The sequence below is a fragment of the Cyprinodon tularosa genome, unplaced genomic scaffold, assembly GCF_016077235.1.
Source record: "Cyprinodon tularosa strain WSP-4 unplaced genomic scaffold, ASM1607723v1 ctg144, whole genome shotgun sequence".
Lineage (NCBI taxonomy): Eukaryota > Metazoa > Chordata > Actinopteri > Cyprinodontiformes > Cyprinodontidae > Cyprinodon > Cyprinodon tularosa.
In genome coordinates this window covers 404,085-426,889 of record NW_024038265.1, presented here as the reverse complement: position 1 = coordinate 426,889, position 22,805 = coordinate 404,085, and the positions used below count along the sequence as shown (strand labels likewise).

At 37.0% G+C, this 22,805-nt stretch overlaps 1 protein-coding gene across 1 annotated transcript in view; it reads right to left on the bottom strand.

Annotated features, from left to right (window-relative positions):
- The window catches only part of rxfp2a (relaxin family peptide receptor 2a), a 128,731-nt gene that overhangs the window by 88,769 nt on the left and 17,157 nt on the right, over positions 1–22,805 (bottom strand). Inside the window, exon 2 of the mRNA XM_038278819.1 lies at positions 8,979–9,122. Coding sequence (XP_038134747.1) covers positions 8,979–9,122 — 144 coding nt within the window. The remainder of the gene's footprint in view (positions 1–8,978; positions 9,123–22,805) is intronic.

Here is a 22,805-nt window from a genome sequence, read left to right as displayed (position 1 = left end):
ATCTTGCAAAAAACTGTTTATCAGTCAATTAGATTAACCTAACTCTCCTTCATATCACAACTCTCTCTTTTATTGGTTTCGACTTTGGTAAAAACGTCATTTGCAGGGGAGTTAGGGAGTTATTTCCCCAACTGATCCATTAAATACCAAGACCGACACCAAAGTAAATCACACCATTGTTATATACATTCATAACTTCTTGATTTTTATTCCATACTTTCGTTTTCAAAAAAACAACATGTTTAATCATCCTGTAATGTAACCCCCAAACGTAGAGTTATATCCTGGAACAGGCTCTCTGTTATATTCTGAAAACATCAATTTAAAATACTTTTCTCTGCAGAGAAAAATGAATAGTAAAGATTTATTAGAGACTGTAATGCTCGGAGGAGAACAACAGACTGTTGTCAAGTATTTTATTTATTTTGTTTGGCAAGGCAAATGAAAGAATAGTTCTCTCCTTAGAAAGCCTCAAGTGCTGGAAGTATTCCGTAAAACAGAAATGGTTCAAAAAAAGGATCCCTTTTAGAGAATTATTCAATTCACAAAATCATATATATTCTTATTTCAGCATAATTGCTGAGACATGGTTGTAGTTGGCCGTTTAAGAACTGATGGCTGCATTTGTTAAATCATGTATTGTAATTTTTTTCAACCAAAATATGGTGTGCCAAATAAAATCAAACATCAGGAAAATTGAGTCATTTCGGTAGGTTGTAAAATGCATCCTGAAATATTTAGTAGTTTATTAAGTGCTGATGGGACAGACATGAATATAAGTAATCCAATGACAATATGAAGGTAAATTAAAAGAAAAGCAGTACATTTCTAACGCAGAAATTTTAAATTAGCCTGATTTGAGGTTAAGTGAGATCCTCCTACATAGCATTTAACACAAAGCATCACTTTTGGCATGTGCTATTATTTGACCTGGAACTCATTTTAATATGGTAAACGGCCTGTACCTACTAGGGATGGAACGGTTTTTGAAAACCGTCCGAACCGTTCGGTTCGCCTATCTTGGTTCGGTTTGCGTGTGTTGCGTTCGGTTCATGCGCTGCTCCTTTTTCTCATAGGCGAAGCGTTTACACTCCAGAGCAGAAGGTGGCGGTACTGCGACCAAAGCCAACCACCAGTAGTAAACAAGAAGAAGAAGAAGCAAAGCAGCGTAGCCGGGTTTAGCAGAAAAAAATCAGTTGTTGTGGAGAATTGTGTGGGTATGGCGAGTGGGAAAGAACAGGCGTTGGAAGATGCGCCAGCAGCACTTTATAGGTCTGCTGTATGGGACCACTTTGCATTTAGAGTGACCTACGATGACGGCGGAAAGAAAGTTATGGATAAAAGTGCAACAGTGTGCAAGCATTGTGCAACACCTTTTGTTTATGCTAACGGCAACATGACCAACATGTCATGCTAACCCCGAAATCCCTCATACTCTGTCAGCGCTCTGGTCCGCTTCGTCCCGCTGCACACCAGACAGCCTGCACAAAGCAAAGCATACAGCCTCCACTGTGGCTCCCGTCCGAGTTCCTTGGAGATCGTAGAGGGCATGCGCAAGATGATTAAATTCAAAGCAGCAAAACATGTGGAAATGATCCAGAGTTTCCACGTATCATTAAAAATAATTACACTTCATTCATTTTTGGGGGATTTTTTTCATTAATTTCATAAATTTTTATTTTTCATTGATTTTTATAATTGTTTTTTATTTTTTTCGGTGTAACAATAAACATATACCGAACCGAACCAAAAACCGTGACCACGAAACCGCGAACCGAACCGTGGATTTTTTTAACCGTTCCACCCCTAGTACCTACATAGCGTTTTTTTCAAGTCAAAGGACTTGACCAAAGTGCTTTACACTACATTCACCCATTCACACACACACACACACTGATTGTGGCAAAAGCCTTTGTAGCCACAGCTGCCCTGGGGCTCCCTGAAAGAACTGAGGCTGCTGTACACTGGCGCCACCAGTCTCTCCAACCACCATCAGTAGGCAATGCGGTTGATGTGTCTTGCCCAATGACACAACAACACTGAAAGCCGGAACTAGGGCTTGAACCAATAGCCCTCTGGCTAAAGGGCTAACTCCTTCAATGTCATATCCTAATACGTCTTAAAATGAACTAAAACACGGGTCAAAATTATGCATCGTTGCTAGGCTGTATAATAAATCAGGAGCTGGAGGGATAATTAAAACAAATTAGTTTTTAGTCATAAGAAAGGACAACTTGTTTTTTTTTAAACACGCAGCATTTTTTTCCATGCTGCGTGTTTTTTTCTATTTGTGCCTCTACTAATGACAAACTGCCCCTTTTTTTAACTTTGTTACTCAGTCAACTATGAAGGATATCAAGTGTTTTTTTTTTTTTTTCTTTTCCAAATAGAAAAAACCCAAATGTTTTTAAACGTGAATTTCAGGCACAAAGAACTGGTTGCGAACTATGGTTTTCTATTATTCCCCAATTCACTCAAACTACATCTAAATTATAGACATCTGTTTGTCTCACTTTATTTAATAAACACTTTAATAAGGAGTAAAATTTAAAACCCAGCACAAATATTCAAGTATAGAATAATCCAAATTGATACATTGATTATTCCGGGGCTCCATTGATAAATTTATTGCAGCACCTGTGCAGTAAACATGTTATAAGCGGATCTGCAAATGTGTAAGAATGGCCTTCATTGCTGACATTGAATAACTGGACCTAAATGACTCTTGTGGCATGCTTTTATAAAAAACATCATGCCAGGTATAGTACTAAGAATACACGCTTGCTTTGATGTCAGCAACGCGCTTAACAACTGACAACATAGCAAACTTTTGGCTGGCTTTGATTTATGTTTTATTGTTAATCTTTCACGGTTTACTGAGTCAAAGCTTATTTAAAGGAGAGCTAATGGCATAATGTGTCCAGAGTAAATATCATAAACAGGGCTAGTAATGAACTTGACTTTGCAGCTGGTGCTTTAAGAGATTTATTTGAAGCCTGTTCCCAAGGCTGTTATGAAACAGAACCAGGACTATACCTACGTGCCTGGCATTTCACAACCAGAGCAGCTCTGGTTATTTTTAGAACAGTTTTTCACTGAAGAGTCACGTTGGTGAGTCCGATTTATCTAAACACACCCTTCTTCCTGGAGAATCTCCATCACGGATAGAAGAAAGAGGAGGTCAAAATGTCTTTTAGCAGCTTTAGAATCAATTTGCGAGACTGCTCTTTAAATTAGAGAGACCTTCTCTTTCATTGGGTGCATGTGCACAAACTCTCTCCCCAAACCATCAGAATGGAGTTCTGTGCAATTGAAACGCATCTTTACTGGTGAATTTTATGAGTCCTATTTGCTGGTTAAGTATTTTAGTTTACTATATACTGCCAAGAGAAAATAATTACAGCATTATGTGGATAAGTAATTTGCCTCTCTCTTCTCTATGCAGCAAGTTGGAATCTGAACAAACCGTGTAGTAAAAATGAGACCAAGCAGTATATTGTATTACCTTAAAAAAGCAAGCAAATAAAACTGTCTGTCTTGGGAAATGTGTAGCTTTACCTCCTCAACTAAGAACACTATTGTAACCCCGATTAGTGGCTTGAATGTCACCTGAAATTCCTGGACAGCATCCAAGGGGAGAAGATTCACAGGTGGTGGGAACTGGAACTATAACTGGTAAAGCCAGGAGGGAAGACATTGGAAACTGCTGTTCAGTTTGGGATTCACAGACATCATTGGTCTATTGTTGGTCTATTATAGTCTCTTCAAAATATACACCTATAATTCTATAAAACAACGATTTCATACTAGAAATCCATCCAGATGCATGTTGAAGTTCAAGCAGGAAAAGGATGAATCAGAACAAATCATTACTTCATTATTGCAATCACAATTTACTTAAACTGATAGGTTTTATTTTCTGATTTAAGTCCTACTTTGTTCCTGTACTTAAGTACAATTTTTAGGCATCTATACTTTACTCCATCACTTATGCTTCTTCCTACTTCTGACTTCTACTCATTACATTTTCACACAAGTATCAAGTATGTAGTTTCTATTTCTTACATTTTTAAAACAAATGTTACTTGTTACTCTTGGCTTCGGTCACAAACTCTAAGTTTGTGAATATTTATTCTATTTGCGCCATCCAATACAGATCATTGCCGCCATCCACATCTAGTGACAACTAGTGTAATTGGATGAGTCGTATAACGCTTTTGACACCACTGCCGACATGAAATAGAGGCCTCCCTAAAAAAGGTAGCAATTAAATATTCAATTTAGCATAAAATATTATGTATTAAGGCTGAAAGTGCACCCCATCTACAGTTAAATGGCACAAAATAAACTGGGTTCACTTTTATTTCAAACTAACCTTAATATACACAAAAAAAAATCTAACTACTATATTCTGTTATTTTAAATTGTTTAATAATAAAGTGATGATGGAAGCATTCAATGATCCAAACTTTAACACACCTTAATAACTCTCAGCATCTTTTCTGTCTAATGAGGTTCATGGGGTCATATCCAGTCACTGCTAAGCCCAGGTTTTCACAGCTCTGCTAAAGTCCCTAGAAAATATTTAAGTTCAAGCTTGTTGCAAATCCTAACTCGACGACTGCTAAAATTGCCCACAGCACCACCAGTAAACGACTGATTAAACACAGTTGGGATCAGTTTGGAAAGGATTAGTTTTAAAGACTAAATACTGTGGAAGCATCAAAGGTTTACAGAATAAAACATTTCTTTTTTGTTATTATTTTATTGGTTTCATATTATTAATGAGATTGTAGGGCATTTTTTGTTCATGCATATGCACTTAAATATAAGTAATCACAAAGCCTGTAAAACTATAAAAAAAAATAAAAAAAAAATAAATCCTAGGAACAAATGGTACACTTTATGTTTCATAATGACTATTTTTCCAAGTATATTTTTATGAACACAGCCCTATTGTGTACATTTTAAAATGAATATGATACTGCAGTTATTTTACTATTCATATTTTAAAAATGAATGAGCAAAGGCAGCTCATCTTCCACAGAGAGAAAAGGGAGGAAGATGCTGAGCTAGATAAAAGGTCTCTAAAAATCCTCTATATCAATCGATCCATCCATTAATTGTACATGCAAGCTAACTCTTAAGGGTTTTTCCCTGAGGTAGGGTGCACCTCAGGGATTGCGATCAACTTTAAAAAGAGACAGATATATTTTTAATAGAAGGATCAAGCTGGAGTACCAAGTGAAAAACCAAGTCACACACTGGCAGAGCATGAAAACTCCATTCAGAAAGACTGCCTACCAGAATTCAATCAAAGTAACATCTTGCTGCAAGGCAATAGTGTTCATCTGGCCCAACAAAAGATGTGCAGTGCTTCCTTCAGCCTTCGGCATTGCCCCCCCCCCTGCAGGTTTTCATTTATCTTCTTTAGTTCCAACAAAGGGCCGGATCTATCAAAGGTTTGCGTGTATAAAAACGTGAGCTATTTCACTGCGCACGCTAAAAAATGTACAAACTGATCTATCAACAGCGTGCTAAAAGGATTTGGTCTTTAAAACGTGCTAAATAGTGCCTCTTATCCATTTAGTACTTTTTCTGCAATGAATATGCAATATGGGGCGTTTACACGCAAAAGTTCTTCTTGTGGGAGGAGAACATGTAAATATATTAATTTAGCACTCGCAAAGTGATTTATCAAACCTGAAAGCAATTTTGCTAACGGTATCTGACTCTATATTTAACACGTTTCAAAGAAGGTGCAAATGGTCTGTATGCGTAATTGCGCACACATGGCAGCGATTATTGTCGCAAGAAGGAGACATAGAAATGAAGCAAGGAGACGCAGAGAACGCATTTTTTAACTCCGTGTGAATATTATTGGAATGAACGAGGAAACGATCATCAAAACATATCGTTTATCCAGCATTGCCATTTTGGAGCTGTTGGGGGAACTCCGAATGGATTTGGAGCCAGCCACAAGGAGGACCCACGCAATACCAGCTATCACAAAACTCCTTGCAACATTGCACTTTATATATATATATATATATATATATATATATATATATATATATATATATATATATATATATATATATGTATATATATATATATAATTTTTTTTGGGAGGGGGTGGGGGTGTCACTGTAAGATTTAAATTTCTTAATGCACTAGTTTGTACAAACTACTTTGCCGCAAACCACAAAACGCTCAAAACCATCATTTAAATAGGGCGTCTCCAACAGTTTTGCACCTGCCACCAGTTACGCAATCACTCTTGTTAAATCACCTGCAAACCATGGTTCAGCCCCTCGCGCAAAATTCCAGTCTGCGAGCGCAAATTACTGCACGCAAAATTGGATCTTGATAAATCCGGCCCAAAGACAGGTAAAGGAGGATGAATGTATCTGGAATAACGAGCACACATTTCTGTACTTTCTCATTACAATTACAAGTATTGTCGCAAGATTTGTGAATTCATAAACTCTCTAAAATCTTGGCGGAAGCCAATGGATGCAATAGCCTTGAATACAGATATGATTTTGAAACAAGGAAATTCAGTGACATCAAACACAAGCAGCAGGCTGAAAAAAAAGAAAACATGGCTACACGTGTAAACTTTGCTATTTAGACTGTTTTAGCTGTAATACCCTCAATTTCTTTTTTAAATACAAGCAAAGGACCCGATTTTTACCTTTGTGGATGGGAAAGATGATTTTTGAAACAAATCAAGAATGTAATACGTCACAGCTGCTACTGCAACTGGCTAAATGCTCAACATGGGAGGCAGGTGCCCCTTGGTGATTTACTCACTTGGCTTGAAGAATTGTACTGAATGTTCATCCTTTTTTGCAAACGCTTTCCACAGAAGCCTTTCCAGCTGGATACTGTGCGAAATTCAAATTGAACTACATTTATCAATCTGTCTAGGTCAGAGTTCCCAGTGTTTTATGAGATTTCCAGCTGTTCTTTAAAAGAAAAAAAAATGGTAAAAGCTTAAAGCCCAAGTAGAAATATTACTTCCAGGGTCCAGATTTTATTGCTTGAGGCAATTGTTAGGTAAGAACTTTCGTACCTAAAAATTGTAAGTAATTTCACCTTTAACCAAGATTTCCAATTTATCAGCTGTTGTTTTATTCTACAGTACTGATGTAGTTAGAATAGGTAACATGAGCTTATGCAGATTTTTTTTTCAGTTAAAAAGTTTGTGAATGTCCAGAGATTTATTGAGACTTTACCAAACATAATGCACTGTTCAACACTTGAATGCACTGTTTAACTCACACTTTAGTATTCTTGAATAAAATATAAATTCTATTTCAAATGTCACCATTATTAACCACAAGAAGGAACCTTAAAGAGGACTCCATGCTCTTGGTATGCTTGTCCATAATTTTGAGTTCTCCTGTGCTCCGGCCACCGTAAGGCCAGGTATGACTTCTTAACCTCTGATCTAATTTTTTTTCCAAGTCACACTGCCTGCGAGTGGAGAGAGAATCCAACTAAGTAGCTCCCAATATGTGCAGATGTTATTCACTATAAAACGTTTTTTTTTTGTTCTTTTTTTTCCAAGAAGACTGATAAACTTCCATTTCTACTGTCCCTATTCTTTTTTGCAAGGCTCAAAGCAGATCACTACTTATCTGTTTATTGTCCTCCTGAACTCATATCATGGGTAAAGTATTCTGTTTTTTAAAAAGTTTTACTGATTGTTTATGCCCAGTCTACCCCACCTGTTGTATATGCACTGTGTGACTCTAACCTGGCTGTTTTGGCTTGGGATTTATTGTATTTAGCATTAACCCTCAAAGCAGATGTGTTTTAAATAGTTTAAAATTGAAATGAAATCCTGCATTTGGCTGGGTCAGATTGTGATGTATTTGAAGAAAAAAAAAAAACTGGCACAGCATCAAAGCAAGGCCTGACTTCATTAGCCTGCTTCAGCCTGCAGCTGAATGCTCCAACTAGAGGATTTTACTTAATCAAAAATATTAATGAAACTATGCTTAAAAAAAGAAAAAGCAGCAGTAAAGGATGTGAAAAGGTTTAAATAGGTAGGCTACTAGGTGTGACCGTAAGAGGGGAATCTCTGTTAGTGATCAGTGAAGTTTGTCAAAGTTTTTTTTCATAAAGAAGGTAGAATGATCAGCTGTGCTTTCCTGCTCTGCCCCTGTTTTTTTTAAGGCTCAAAGAGGATCACGATTTCACTTTATACGATTTCTCTCCTTCTGAACTCCTATAATGGGTAAGGTATTCTGCTTACTGAAATGTTTTGTTAATTGTTTACATTCCAGTCTGCCCCGCCTCTATATGCATGCTGTATGATTTAAAGCATGGCAAACCTCACTATTTTCCCTTTTTATTTTGCATTTCCCCCAAACTGAATAAGTTTAACTTTGCAACAGTGTCTCTCTTCCCTTCAGATGCCGAATTGTCTTCTAATCCAAATCCGTCGTCTAGAGTTTAGACTTCTTTTTAGGCCATTCAAGGAGCCCACTATGCTCTTGAGAGGAGCAATGCATGCAACACTTCTCTGTGTCATTACAGAGAACAGCTGAAATTCATTGATAAAAACAAAAATATGGCCTCTTTAGCTTCTGTCACTGGAAATATTGGGTTTCTAAGACAGTTGCTATGTTGCAAACTTTGATTTGGCTCAATGATGGGAATTGTTTTGCCATTCGTTAATAACTGTCCATTGATTGCTGGGAGAAAACTAATACTCTTATTTCTCTTATTAACATTTCAACCCATCTTTAAGAGTATCTGGTCAAATCTAGAGCAAGATATGAGGTAGCAGTTCAAAGAACAACATGAGGAACACATTTAAAAAGACCCAAAGAAGATAAGGTAAAGGACAAGCGGGTGATGAAAAGATTTGCAAGAGAGTAAAGTTCTTTTTTTTTGTCTATTGATGTGAAAAAAATCTGGCTGCCCCTTCCCCTCACTTTAGCATAGCTGACCAACATACTCACCACAAAGCCTCTCGTCTGCTCCATTGGGGCAGTCTCTGTGCCCGTTACACTGCAGAACTTGAGGGAGGCATTCACTCATGTTGCCACATGGAAACTGGCCAAGGGGGCATCTCGTCCCTTCCTTCACAGGGTTGGCCACCAAGCCTGAAAAAGATAAAAAACAAGAAAAGAAAAATAACCAAAGGGAAACTTATCAACCACTTTCATGACCACATCAAGAGCCAGCAGCTTCTACAAATATTTTTGAAACAATGGCTCTGTCTAATGAGCAGAGTGAATTGCAGTTAGCATATCGTAATGCTAGACTGCACATAAGATGTATCAGTTGTACGATTTTACTGCTACAACATAACGGAGTGAGGGATTAAATGGAATTGATATGGAATGACTGCCTACAACGTGCTAGGCCACGTAAAATCACAGAGTAGGGTCAGAAGATTGTGAGGGCCGTAGTTTGCAGAGATCCCGACCTTTGTAGGATCAACAGATGGGATCTCAGGGCAATTGCGCAACTATTGGCAAGAAAAACCTTGACTGGGAAACATAAGAGTTCTGCTGTCAAGCCATTAGATGACCTCCTAGATGAAGAGCAGACACCATAATTCACTGACGCGTAGAAAAGTGGTCATAAATTCAAATAAACACTCAAACTTAAAAGGAAGCCTTCAAGAAACATGTGAAAATGTTACAGCTGCAAAGCTGACATCCTCATAAATATCCCAATGTTTTAAGAATAGGCTGTCATTGAATTTCTCCAGATGTCAAGCAGACAAGCAAATATGTTTGTCAGAGTAGTGTGTATATCATTAACCAAATAAGTTTATTGAAATGTGGCTGCTCCTATTCTATTGCTTCTAACACCGTTTACTGTTTTGTGATACAAGCAAAACCACGGTCAAACGTATGCAGCTGCCTTAGTATTCAAATGAAAGGTTATGGCTTTCTTTGAAGAGTTCCATTTAGTTTTTAGAGCCTGGTGACCTGAGGGCTGAAAACAGTACCTTATTTTCCATCTGGCAACCTTTGGTAGAAAATACACGCTGAGTGACTTAGGCTACTTCTGTGTTGGAAAAATTTGTCAGAACCAGTAAAGTATTTTTTCTATCCACTCTTGAACCATTTTCTACTTGAATGCAACCTTTATGGTTGTTTTTAATTTATTCCCTCAGTGAGAATGGGCATAAAGGGATATAAAGTTGAGACAGGTTTTGGCAACACCGAACAAAATGTAACATATTAGCTCTTTGTACTTGTTAAATCACTTGCTTATGTATTTACTGTGCACATTTTAGTTTAATTGTGTTGAGTAAACAACCAGAGCAGCTGAGCATCCACTCATTCCAATGCTATAGTGCACACTGGTGTATCATTGGCTTGTCTTAATGAGGCCGAAGCACCCCAGACAACTCATTTCTGAACTTATTAACGCTCCCATGCTGATTTACTACGTTTGTTGTTCAAAAGGACAAAGTTATAATTTTATCAATCTCTGTCCTTGTTCAGCACTAACTCATATTTGATTTGCATCGGGTAATAAATGAAAGGACATTTAACCACAAAAAAAGACAACAACTATGAAATAAATTACCACCTCTGTTGCTACTTGGCAAAGCTACCAAAACAAAATGAAACCCAACCACTAATAAAGCATTACACATTAAAATAAACATGCACTATTCCTACAGGGCTGTAAATCAGAGGGAGACATTGATCGATTTTGGACAGCAGTTTGGTTTCCAACTAACCGGATTTAACAGCAAACCAAATTCTAGAAGTTGAATTTTAAGACAATATTTTGGGGTTTTGTTTTTCCAGAGATCAGAGTAGAGATGCAAGGGAAAAAAATCACTAGTGACCAGAGTCAGCATATTTTAACAATCTCCCTAACCAGTGGTTGCCAGGTCACATATGCAAGAAACACACCATTTCAAAGCCCTACCAAGTTTTACCGCCAAATCTTCCAATTGACATTCTGACAGTGTGAACTTGGGTGGAGGTTTGTAGAGGACTCTACAGGTGCTGGTCATAAAATTAGAATATCATGAAAAAGTAGATTGATTTCAGTAATTCCATTTAAAAAGTGAAACTTGTATATTATATTCATACATTACATACAAACTCATATATTTCAGATGTTTATTTTGTTTAATTTTGATGATTACAAATGACAACAAATGAAAATCTCAAATTCATCATATCAGAAAATTAGAATATTACTGAAGACCAATAAAAACAAAGGATTTATAGAAATGTTGGCCAACTGAAAAGTATGAACATGAAAAGTATGAGCATGTACAGCACTCAGTATTTAGTTGGGCCTCCTTTGGCCTGTATTACTGCAGCAATGCGGCGTGGCATGGAGTCGATCAGTCTGTGGCACTGCTCAGGTGTTATGATAGCCCAGGTTGCTCTAATAGTGGCTTTTAGCTCTTCTGAATTGTTGGGTCTGGTGTATTGCATCTTCTTCTTCACAATACCCCATAGATTTTCTATGGGGTTAAGGTCAGGAGAGTTTGCTGGCCAATTAAGAACAGGGATACCATAGTCCTTCAACCAGGTACTGGTAGCTTTGGCACTGTGTGCAGGTGCCAAGTCCTGTTGGAAAATGAAATCTGCATCTCCAAAAAGTTGGTCAGCTGCAGGAAGCATGAAGTGCTCTAAAACTTCCTGGTATGTGGCTGCGTTGACCCTGGACCTCAGAAAACACAATGGACCAACACCAGCAGATGACATGGCACCCCAAACCATCACTGACTGTGGAAACTTTACACTGGACTTCAAGCAACGTGGATGAAGTGCCTCTCTTCTTTTCCTCCAGACTCTGGGACCTTGATTTCCAAAGGAAATGCAAAATTTACTTTCATCAGAGAACATGACTTTGGACCACTCACCAGCAGTCCAGTCCTGTTTCTCTTTAGCCCAGGCAAGACGCTTCTGACGCTGTCTGTGGTTCAAGAGTGGCTTGACACAAGGAATGCGACAGCAGAAACCCATGTCTTTCATACGTCTGTGTGTGGTGGTTCTTGAAGCACTCACTCCAGCTGCAGTCCACTCTTTGTGAATCTCCCCCACATTTTTGAAGGGGTTTTGTTTCACAATCCTCTCCAGGGTGCGGTTATCTCTCTTGCTTGTACACTTTTTTCGACCACATCTTTTCCTTCCCTTCGCCTCTCTATTAATGAGCTTGGACACTGAGCTCTGTGAACAGCCAGCCTCTTTAGCGATGACCTTTTGTGTCTTGCCCTCCTTGTGCAAGGTGTCGATGGTCGTCTTTTGGACAACTGTCAAGTCAGCAGTCTTCCCCATGATTGTGTAGCCTATAGAACTAGACTGAAAGACCATTTAAAGGCTTTTGCAGGTGGTTTGAGTTAATTAGCTGATTAGAGTGTGGCACCAGGGGCCATCAATTTTGAACCTTTTCACAATATTCTAATTTTCTGATATGATGAATTTGAGATTTTCATTTGTTGTCATTTGTAATCATCAAAATTAAACAAAATAAACATCTGAAATATATGAGTTTGTATGTAATGTATGAATATAATATACAAGTTTCACTTTTTAAATGGAATTACTGAAATCAATCTACTTTTTCATGATATTCTAATTTTATGACCAGCACCTGTACTGCAGAGACTGGAGCTGAGGTGGTTTCTTGTAGATTTAAAACAAGGGAGACACTCAGGAGAATACATAAAGGTGATAGAGAAGAGAATCCAGCAATGATGAACTGCAGAGGAGGAGTATATATAGGGAGATAGAAAAAGTAGTGGAGTAATCAGCCAATTGGGAGCAGGTGAGGAGAGAAGCAGCTAATTGAAAAGAAGAGGAGCAAACAAAGAGTAAACCGGGTAATTCTGTGAGCAGGGGTCCGTTTCAAGAAGCAGGGATTTATTTCACGAAGAAGGTTTAATGAAAACTCTGTTTCTGCTCTCATTGGCCCATTAGGGAAAATCATTCAGATATTTGATGATGTTTCCTATCATCTGTTTGCTTATGATATCCAGCTTTACTGCTCTTTTAAGTCCGCAGAGATCCAAAAATTAAGCTCTCTGCTGAATTGTCTTGCGCACGTTAAACAATGGCTTGGTGCGAATTCCCTGCAACAAAACTCTGATAAAACGGTGCTGTTGATTGCTCCTGATGACGCTATGTCGCTATCTGAAATGTATTTCAGATATCATAAATACATATTCAGTCAAGCTGATAAATGTCAAAACGGCCACTTAAAATGCATAAACATTTCTAGATATAAAAAACTTAATTCCTACTGGTATTATTTTGTTTCTTTTTTTACTTTCTAAAATTCAGTTTCTGCTACAAAAAATTAATTTAGAAAATATATTATTACAGTTCAACCTAGGAGTGTGATATTGTTCAGGAAGAATCTTTTTTTAGTGATCTACAAATGGAACAACAGACAGGAGAGTGCTTATAATAAATATAGAAACAGCCTTCACTTCATAGAAACTTACACATTAACTTTGGCAACAATCTTCTTCCTTGCCATCTTCCTGTCCTTTGAAGCTGTAGCGCTGTTTCTCTGTCTTTTAAACATATTCTCCCTTTTTTATATTATTTCTGCATTAAAATCTCTAGTTCCAGTGGGGTGAAAAAGGCACTTCCTGTTGTTATAGTGACTCGTCAAATCCGGGCTCCATTGATAATGGCTTTTCATACTTTTTACGCACGTGTTAACTACGCAGAGTTGATTGAACTAATTCCTAGCAGACGTTGTGAAACTGAAAACTCTAAGTTCCTGACTTTAGGCTAGATCTACTTAGAATTGCGAATTTGAATCTGAGTTTGTTAAACCTGCTTCTTGAAACGAACCCTATGTTTACTGAAAACTTTAAGTCTTAACTCTATCAGCTACATTGTCTGGGGTTCATTTCTCGGCCCAGGGTCTTTCTGGATAGAATTTTCATGTTCTCCCTGAGCATGCCCAGGTTCTCTCTGGGTACTACGACTTCCTCCCACAGTCCAAAAACATGACTTAGGTTAATTAGCTTCTCTAACTTCTCCTTATGTGTCAGTTTGTGCATGAATGGTTGTTTGCCCTGTTCGTCTCTGTGTTGCCGATATGTCCAGGGTGTAACCCGCCTTTCGCCCCTCCAGATAGGCACCAGCAACTCTCTAGGGATAAGCGTGATGGAAAATGGATGAATGATTTTGTTGTAGGTTTGTGCATACAATAACAAAAAAAAATGTAATGGTTTCTGCACTGATTCTGGCCTGATAACTCAGTCCACACACCTGCTCTGCTCAACTCATCTGCAATCAGCTCTGACTGGAGTCACCTGTTTCCAGCACTTTAAAAACCCCATCAGATCTGTCCTCTGTGCCAGATTATCTCGAGCCAACCCGCTACGAATAGTCCAGCATCTAAAGAGTACCTGCCCGCATATTTGTTTCTGACCCGATCTGCCTTCTGACTCCGAGCCTGCCTGACCCCTGTTTGATTCTGCCTGCCTGCTCCCCTCTCTCTGGATCTCTGACTCTGAAAAGCTCAGCTAAACTGCCTGCCTCTCCGTCCTGGATTTAACTGGTAAACCTCCGTCAATCTGCCCGCCTGTCTACCTGCAGCCTGTTTGCCCACACAGATTCAGCCCCGCTTTCAGATTAACCCTTTCAATAAATCAATCAAAACGTCACTAACCTGTCTGGGTTTATTTGGATCCAGTCTCTATCTCCTTACAAAAATAATTATTGCATGTCTTTTTTACAAGAAAGTTATGGAAGAATGATTGCCATTAATTGACAGACATTTAATGCATATTTTTCATAATCAGAAAATTATATTTATGAGCACAGGCTTGCGTTTCATCTTTCAATCATCACATACATACTAGAGCAGAAACAATGAATCGGATTAATCCTTATTCATCGATTATGGAATAATCGTCTATCGTCTAACTAATTTAGTAATCGATTAATTATTAACTGGAGTATAGAGACTGTAAAACATGCCTTTAATTGACAGAGCAACTCACATAGAACAGTAATTATTCAAAAATGCTTTCATCTATCAATATGCTCTGTCCAGAACTGCACAAGTGGAAAAATTGTAGTTCACCTGGTTTTATTTTGTAATGAACGAATCTTTGGCTATACAATTAATCAATAAATCTAAAAAATAATCGACAGATTAATCGATTCGCCAGATAATCGTTAGTTGCAGCCCTAATACATACACAACCTTATCCATCCTGACATTGGCAGCATTACACAAACTTTTTTAACAGAAGTTAATATCAGTGAGAAAACATTGGTGTGTATGTGTGTGAAAACAGCATTATAGAAAACAAGACGGTACAGTCAAACAGCACAAGTCCCATAGAATGGATTCAGGCTGTGCCTCTTCTCATAGTTTTTTTTATGGCTGATGATATGTAGTTTATCATTGATAACAGCTGCTTCGGGTTCGTCTAAAACCTTAAGTTTTATTTACCATTTATCTGCTTCATAGTTTTTATCTATTTTATTTATAATGTACCAATTTGAAAAAATAAAAACCTATGTATTTAAGTTTTACTTCGAATTAATTTCACAAGTTTCAGTCGCATGGATTTAATGTAATAATTAAAAACGACTCAATTGATAGGATATGATATTTCTGTTTCTGATTCTGTTTGTGACATGCAGATTTTTTTCTTTCCTTTTTGTACAATACATGAAGAAGTAATTGACTTCCTAAGGCTTAGGAATAATTAGTTGATGACCGATTGAGCCTACTGGAACTCAGGAGACACAAGCTGAAGCATTTCTATGGGATATGGGATTGATTACCAATGAAAATGGCAATTTATTAGGATGATAAGCAGCCGCCTAGTATGTACTGTGTAAAGGAAGACGAATCAAAAAGAGGAGGAAGCCCAGTAGATGATGCTTATTTCCTGTTTGACCAAAATGTTTTTTTTTTTCCATCTTCCCCTTCTTCAAGGTGATTTCACCTAAATACAATACATTGATCCACTATCATTATAGCGGAACAGGGAGAATCCTATTTTGGTGATCTACAAATCAAACAACACAGAGGACAGTGCTTTTAATAAATGTTAAATCGGCTCATAGGCCACTTCATATAAACCTACGCATCAACTCCAGCAGCAGTCTTCTCCTTAGCCGTCTTCCTCTTCTTTGCAGCACCGTTTGTCTTTTGAACACATTCTCCATTTCTTTCCTTCCTTACTTCATTAAAATCTCTTGTTCCAATGGGATAGAATGGGTATTTCCTGTTGCCAGTTGTCATGATGACTCGTCAAACTTGGTTTTCACTAATAATAATTTTTCATACTTGTTATGCACGTTTTCAACTCTGAGTGGGCTTACTCAGAGTTGATTAAACTAACTTACAGAAACCTTTATTGAAAAACTCAGACTTAATAACTTTAGGCTAGATCAATTTAGAGTTGATCATCATGACACATCATGAAAAGTTATTCTCAATATAAAATGGAATTAGGCCAGTTTGTAGGATTAAAAGTAACTTTTGAAAATAGCATTCAAGCAAGTATGAAATATGGTTTTCATTAAGCCCAAATAAATGTATAATTTTTTTCTTTATTGGTAAAGCATAATAGTCTAATTCTAAAGTTGTTAACTAATGTAAAATCATCATAATTAACAGAAATAAAAGATTTGAAACATCAGTCTTTTTATAAATAATAAATATGTTTTAAAAAGTGCATAAAGCTATAATATTAACCTTTCCAAAAAATAGTCACATTTATTGAATTATTGTACAGCTTATGTTATAATGTTTTAAGATATGTAAGTATTAACTTATTATTTATCATTTAAATCATTGCTGCCTGATCAACGCTTTAACAAAACTGAAATCTGCAATGCAATGTAAGTCTAATTTTTCTGTCAGTAAGTTCAAATTATGTAAAATACTTGGCTGAAAAGGAAAATACTGAAGTCAGAAAATGTGAATGAGAGTTTGAGAGTTTGAGAAAACAAATGTAAATGGACTTTGCAATTTTAACATTAGGTTAGAACTTCCTCTTAACTGGATTAAACTTGGACTCATAATCATATTTATTATATAATAACACATTTTGTGAATGTATTAATCTAATCAAATGCACAGAATTAATTTTAAACCTTAAATTAGAAAAATTAAACCTGAATAGCCGATAGAGAAAATGTTTTTGAAGTGACTTGCATGTAGCCTTGGCAGTAAAAAAACTCGATGTAATTAAGCTTCTTTATGGTGATAAAATTAACTGTGCTTCTACTACCTTCAAAAATTTGATCAAAACTATACCTCCGATGTCAAGTTATCAATTCCTAGAAACAAAAGAATAGAGGTTTGTGTTCTTCCAGAGCATTCAGTTTAAACAAAAGGTCACTGCAATAAATCAGTAAATGCATCTAAAAAATAAATCCTTGTTTTACTCAAAGTCACAAGGGACTTGGCTTTAATTATAGTCTGGGAGGCGGCACGGAGTGAAATTAGTACCAAAAGATGTGATGTGCTGATTTATGTTTAATCAGTCAAAGTAAGCTGTTTGATGTGGAAGGAGAATAATATCTTATGTAAAAGTCATAATTGAAACATTAAAATCAGAACCTTATGGCTGTGCTATCCAACTGCATGTATTCTCTAAGTTAATATATTTCTAAATATATTTTTGGAACTGAAATGGAGGGAACACAGATTAAATGAAAACCCAGCAAAACAGGCCGTCAATCTATAATGAAAACATGCAGGGAAATGGAGTCAGTCTTTTTACCTCTTTATCTATCAATTTAAACATTTCAAAATAATTCAAAACAGGAAGAGTTTAAAAAAAAACTTAAAGGACTTAAAATTAAATCTTCTAATATTAACAGCAGACATCAAATAAATCAAATAAAAGCATGGAATGCCCATATTTGCTGCATCATGACTCTCTCCGTCCATTTTCTATGTCTGCTTTGTATTATTAGGTTTTTTAAGTGTTGCCAGGGTGGTTAGGCCAATCCAGGCTGTCAACAAATCATAGCCGGGGGACACCCTGGACCTTATGAGATTTTTTCCACTGGTTCTGTCAGTATGGTGATGCCACAAATAAAAATGTTTTCCTGCCAACGACTAGCAAGGCTTGCATGTAAAACATCTATCATATTGAATTGCTATTTTTGGCCTACACCAAAATCTGACACTCTCAGCTCTTAAATACTGGGAAATTAATGCCACAATTGCTAAAAGTGACTGCTTGGCATGGTGTAATGAAATCACAGAGGATTTTTGGAAATGGTTTAACAATAATAGCCTCCTGCTGCTTTTCTGTCACCCTGGTGGGAACAGCAAAAAACAGTTAGGGTTCCACTGCAATTAAATCAACAACTATGTAATAATTAGCAGAGCAAGTTATGGTAATCTTTAAACACACTTTATTGATGAAAAAAGCATTTGTATAGAAATAAGACAAATGGTATTAAATAAGTGGTTAAATCTTTATCATGATACAATTTTAACCTACATTGTAAATAAAATGTGTATTAATAACATTTAGGGGACTCAATAGCCAAGTTATGAAATATATTGCAGACCTGTTGCAGCCGGTCTTCCCCAAACCCATTTTAAGACCCGTGTAGCGCAAAGATTTCAAACAGTGGCTCCAAGGTTCTGGAGAACCATTCCACTCAGTGAGCTTCACAAATCTACTGACTCTTTAAAAAAAATACCTCAAAATGTTTTTTGGGTGGGTTTGACTTAATAAGTTGCTTCATCTACAATTTTTTATGAATAGGTGTTTATTTTCTAACCCCTACTTTATTTATCTTTGTGTTGTTATAATTGCACCAATTACTTTTGGGGATATTGCTTCAAAAACACTGCAAAGTATTGCTAACATTCAGGGAATAAACAGGACATAGTAAATTTCACAGTGTTAAATATGTAGTGTCAGGGGGACTCTTTTAGAGTTATTACAACAATAACTGGAGTAAGATATACACTACATAGAGTTATAATTTAACACTAATTCCAAGTGGGACCAAATGCAATTTTAAACTGCTAAACACTGCAAAATTTACTGTGGAGCTTCTTCAGGTAATTCATCCAACTATTCTTATTTCTAAAAGTGAGGCAGATGACAATAAGGATTTATTGTATTTTTGCAAGAACAACTATAATTTAACCAAATAGTATGTATTATTTTAGGGACTAATTGTATTTTAGTTTGAAATTGCTAAAACACTGCATGTTAGACATTAAATCTATTAATCTTACAACAGCAGTCAGGGTAAATTTCTGCAGATCTCTGATATGAAAAAACTCCCCTTGACCCAAATCTGGATCACATAAACCTTCCCATCTTATGACACCAGGCAGTGTCACAGCTTCTGCTAAAAGTTTCATGGAAATATGCAGCAGTTTTGCCAGTCCAAGTAAACTGATCCAGTGATAAGACCTTTTCACAGAGGATTCCTGTCCAAACTCAACATTCAACAGTAAAGCAGCAGCAGGAGGAGGTATGTGAAAAGAAGCTAATTTAGTTGAGCATATGATGATTCTTTGTCATTATTAGTTGTTCTCTTTCTTTATTATTTTACCCTCCCTTAGGGCTTTTAAAAAATCTACTAAAAGTAAATGAGGGCTGAGTAAATACCACAAAATGAAGCTGTGGTCCTTGAGGGTCCACGTCTCACAATCTCTAGATATGAACCTGCTCTGACATGTGTCTGGAAATAATTGTCTTCTCAGACGGCCCTGACACAATATTCTTCCCCATCACTTCAAACTGTAATCCACTAATAAGGAAGTCAAAGTAAATTAGATGTAGAGCTTTAGGAAAAGAATGAAACAAAAAGAAATAAAACACATTAATAGATAAAGAAAAAGCTGTACCAAATGGCACAAAGACTCAAGAAAATAGTCAGTCTGTCAGTATTAACAATGTATTCCTCTTGCAAAGTCCTTATATCTTGGTTTGATTATTTTTGCTGGCCTTTTAAAAGGTTTCTCATTACCAAACTGTTGCACAGATTTGTACAAAAAAGCACCAAGGCCAATGGCTACAGCTGTATTACTAAGCTTCTGAGTGTTTTAGGGAGTGCTGTACTCCAGAAGCAGAGGGAAAATTAGTTCTCCAATGACCAGGGGCCCCTCATAAGGTCAGATATCTGACTGAAGAGTCCAAAGGATTATTCTAGTTATTTGCTCTTCCAGAGCCAAAGAGCAATACTAGAGAGCTTCAGAAAGACCTTGAAATGGCAGGTATAGTTTGTAAGACAACATCCCAAAATATAATCAGTTCAAAGTAGAAAAAACAACTTTCAGTTCAATTCACTTACAAAATACATAATTAATCCTATAGGGAAATTAAATGTTACAGTAGCTGAGCTCATGGCATGAAATACTGGGAGAAAATGGCCAAGCTTCATAGAAGGCCAAAGATGAACTCTGGATATCAATGAACACATCATGTTGGGATAAAGAAGCACCATGGCAAAAGGGAAGTTTGTGGGGTGGAACATCAGGCAGTGGGCTGCCTTGCACCATTTGGCAAAAGATGTTATTGAATAAGGTTAAGATGTTAATCGACATCGTTGATAAAAGTCTGATACTTGAAATTATCATAGATATCAGAGTAAGCGAATAGTCAACATCTCCTTGACAAAGAAACTCTTAATTAATAGAAATGTTAGACTTGTATATAAAATTAAAATGTGAAAAAGAACTAAAGTTCAGAGTGCAAAGGATCCCCTGAACCTTCCAGATATGGAGACTCTGGAATAATTTAATACCTTTCTATGCATTATATCTTGTCTTTCCAATTTTTTATCTTTAACATTGGTCAGGTCATTTTCAATGAATTCTCTGCATATCGGCATTTCTTTGGGTTGTTTGAAATCTGGAACAAATATCAGGGCAAAGTAAGTACTCAGGTTTAGTTCTACACATCATCAATGTAGGACCACTCCACACTGCAAAAAATATAAATCTCAATAAGTTATTTTTTCTTAAAATAAGTGTGTTTTTTCTTGATTTGAGGAGGTAAGTAAGACACTTTGCCAATGGAACAAGACAATTTCCTTTTAAAATAAGAAAAAACTATTTTATCGTCTTATTTCAAGTAAATATTATCTAACTATCTTATTTTAAGAGTGAAAATACTCATTCCATTGGCAAATCATCTTATTTACCTGCTCAAATTAAGGCTAAATATACTTAATTTAAGCCATTTTTTACTTATTTCTGGATTGTTTTTGCAGTGCAATCAAAGCTGTTCAGGAAAAGAGGGACATTCAGCAGAACCTTCTGAGCTGATTGGGTGAAGTGAGACTTTGTACCATTCAAACAAAGTTTGGTTTTAGCCAATCAAGATGACAAATTAAATTCCATTTTACGCTCTTGCTGTCTCTTTAAAAAAATGAAATCTTGGATTGTGACACAACACGTGTGATAGCAGCAGCCACACATAAGTTCAACTGAGCTGCAATATTTATTTCAGTTTTGATGCTCTTGTTTTTGTCCCAGTCATATCTCCTGCATTAAACCCTACTAGTGCAGCATGATTTGCAAATCTGTGTTGGGTCTGTCTTATATGGTTGGCTTTGGAGCAGGACAGATGGATTATTGTGTGTTGTGAACTCACAAATACAGCAACAGTTCAGCCTGCAGGCAAGGTTAAGAACAAAGGCCCCATTAATAATATATAAACTGAAAACAAAGGCGACCTTAGTAATAAATTGGTTTGAAATGAGTGAATGTGTTTCTGTGGTGGTGTCACACATCCTGGATGTTTTAAATGTGTTTCAGCTTATCTACCTGAATGAATAGTTGAATTATCTCCTTATATGTTCATTTGCCCATTCATTTAATTTAGGTGTTTCCAATGGCTGTATCTAAAACACGTCACACTTTCATTTTCTGAGTGGTGTAATACTTAGGGTTGCGTTTAAGGGAGGAAATGTATTGGCAGACTCGACAGGACAGTCAGAAACTCAACCACACTGGTACTGGGGATTCCACAGTGTTGACCTTTAATAAAAACACTCTTCGCCAACCTTGCAACGCCCAGTTGAACGGCTGCTTTATTCTGAAACATGAAAAATGATCAGAGTCAAAACAACCTGTAACATTACTAAGAAAATAGGGAACTAACCTACTGTAAATTCCGGACTATAAGCCGCTACTTTTTTCCCGCTGTTTGAACACTGCGGCCATGAAAAAAAAAAAAATGTATTAGCCGTACTGGCTAATACATTTTTTTTTCATGGCGCGAAAAACAGACCAATAAAATTGATGGATATTCGGTCAAATTAAATTGTGCGATACATAATTCTCACTTTCACTGTTATTTGCAGTCTTGTAAATCAGTCATTCCTACTGACCCTCAAGATGGATACTCGAAGAAAAGCATACAATGCCGCTTTTAAATTAAAGGCAATAAATCTGGCGATTGAAAACGGAAATCGAGCTGCTGCATGTCATTTTGGGATAAATGAGTCGATGGTGAGACTTGTGGAGACAACAGCGTGAGGAACTGACTCGGTGCAAAAAGACCACGAAAGCTTTCAGAGGTAATCACAGCAGGTGGCCGGAGCTTGAAAACTGTCTTGAAGACTGGGTGAACACACAGCGAGCGGGATGCCGCGGTGTATCCACCGTGCAGATCAGGCTGAAGGCTAAAGAAATAGCCACCGACATGAAAATTCAAGATTTCAGAGGTGGGCCATCGTGGTGTTTCAGATTTATGAAACGAAAAGGCCTGGTGGTCCGGGCGCGCACGACATTGTGTCAGCAGCTCCCTCCCGACTATGAGGAAAAACTCGCTCTCTTCCGTACTTTCACCCAAACAAAGATAGCGGAGCATTCCATTGGGCCAG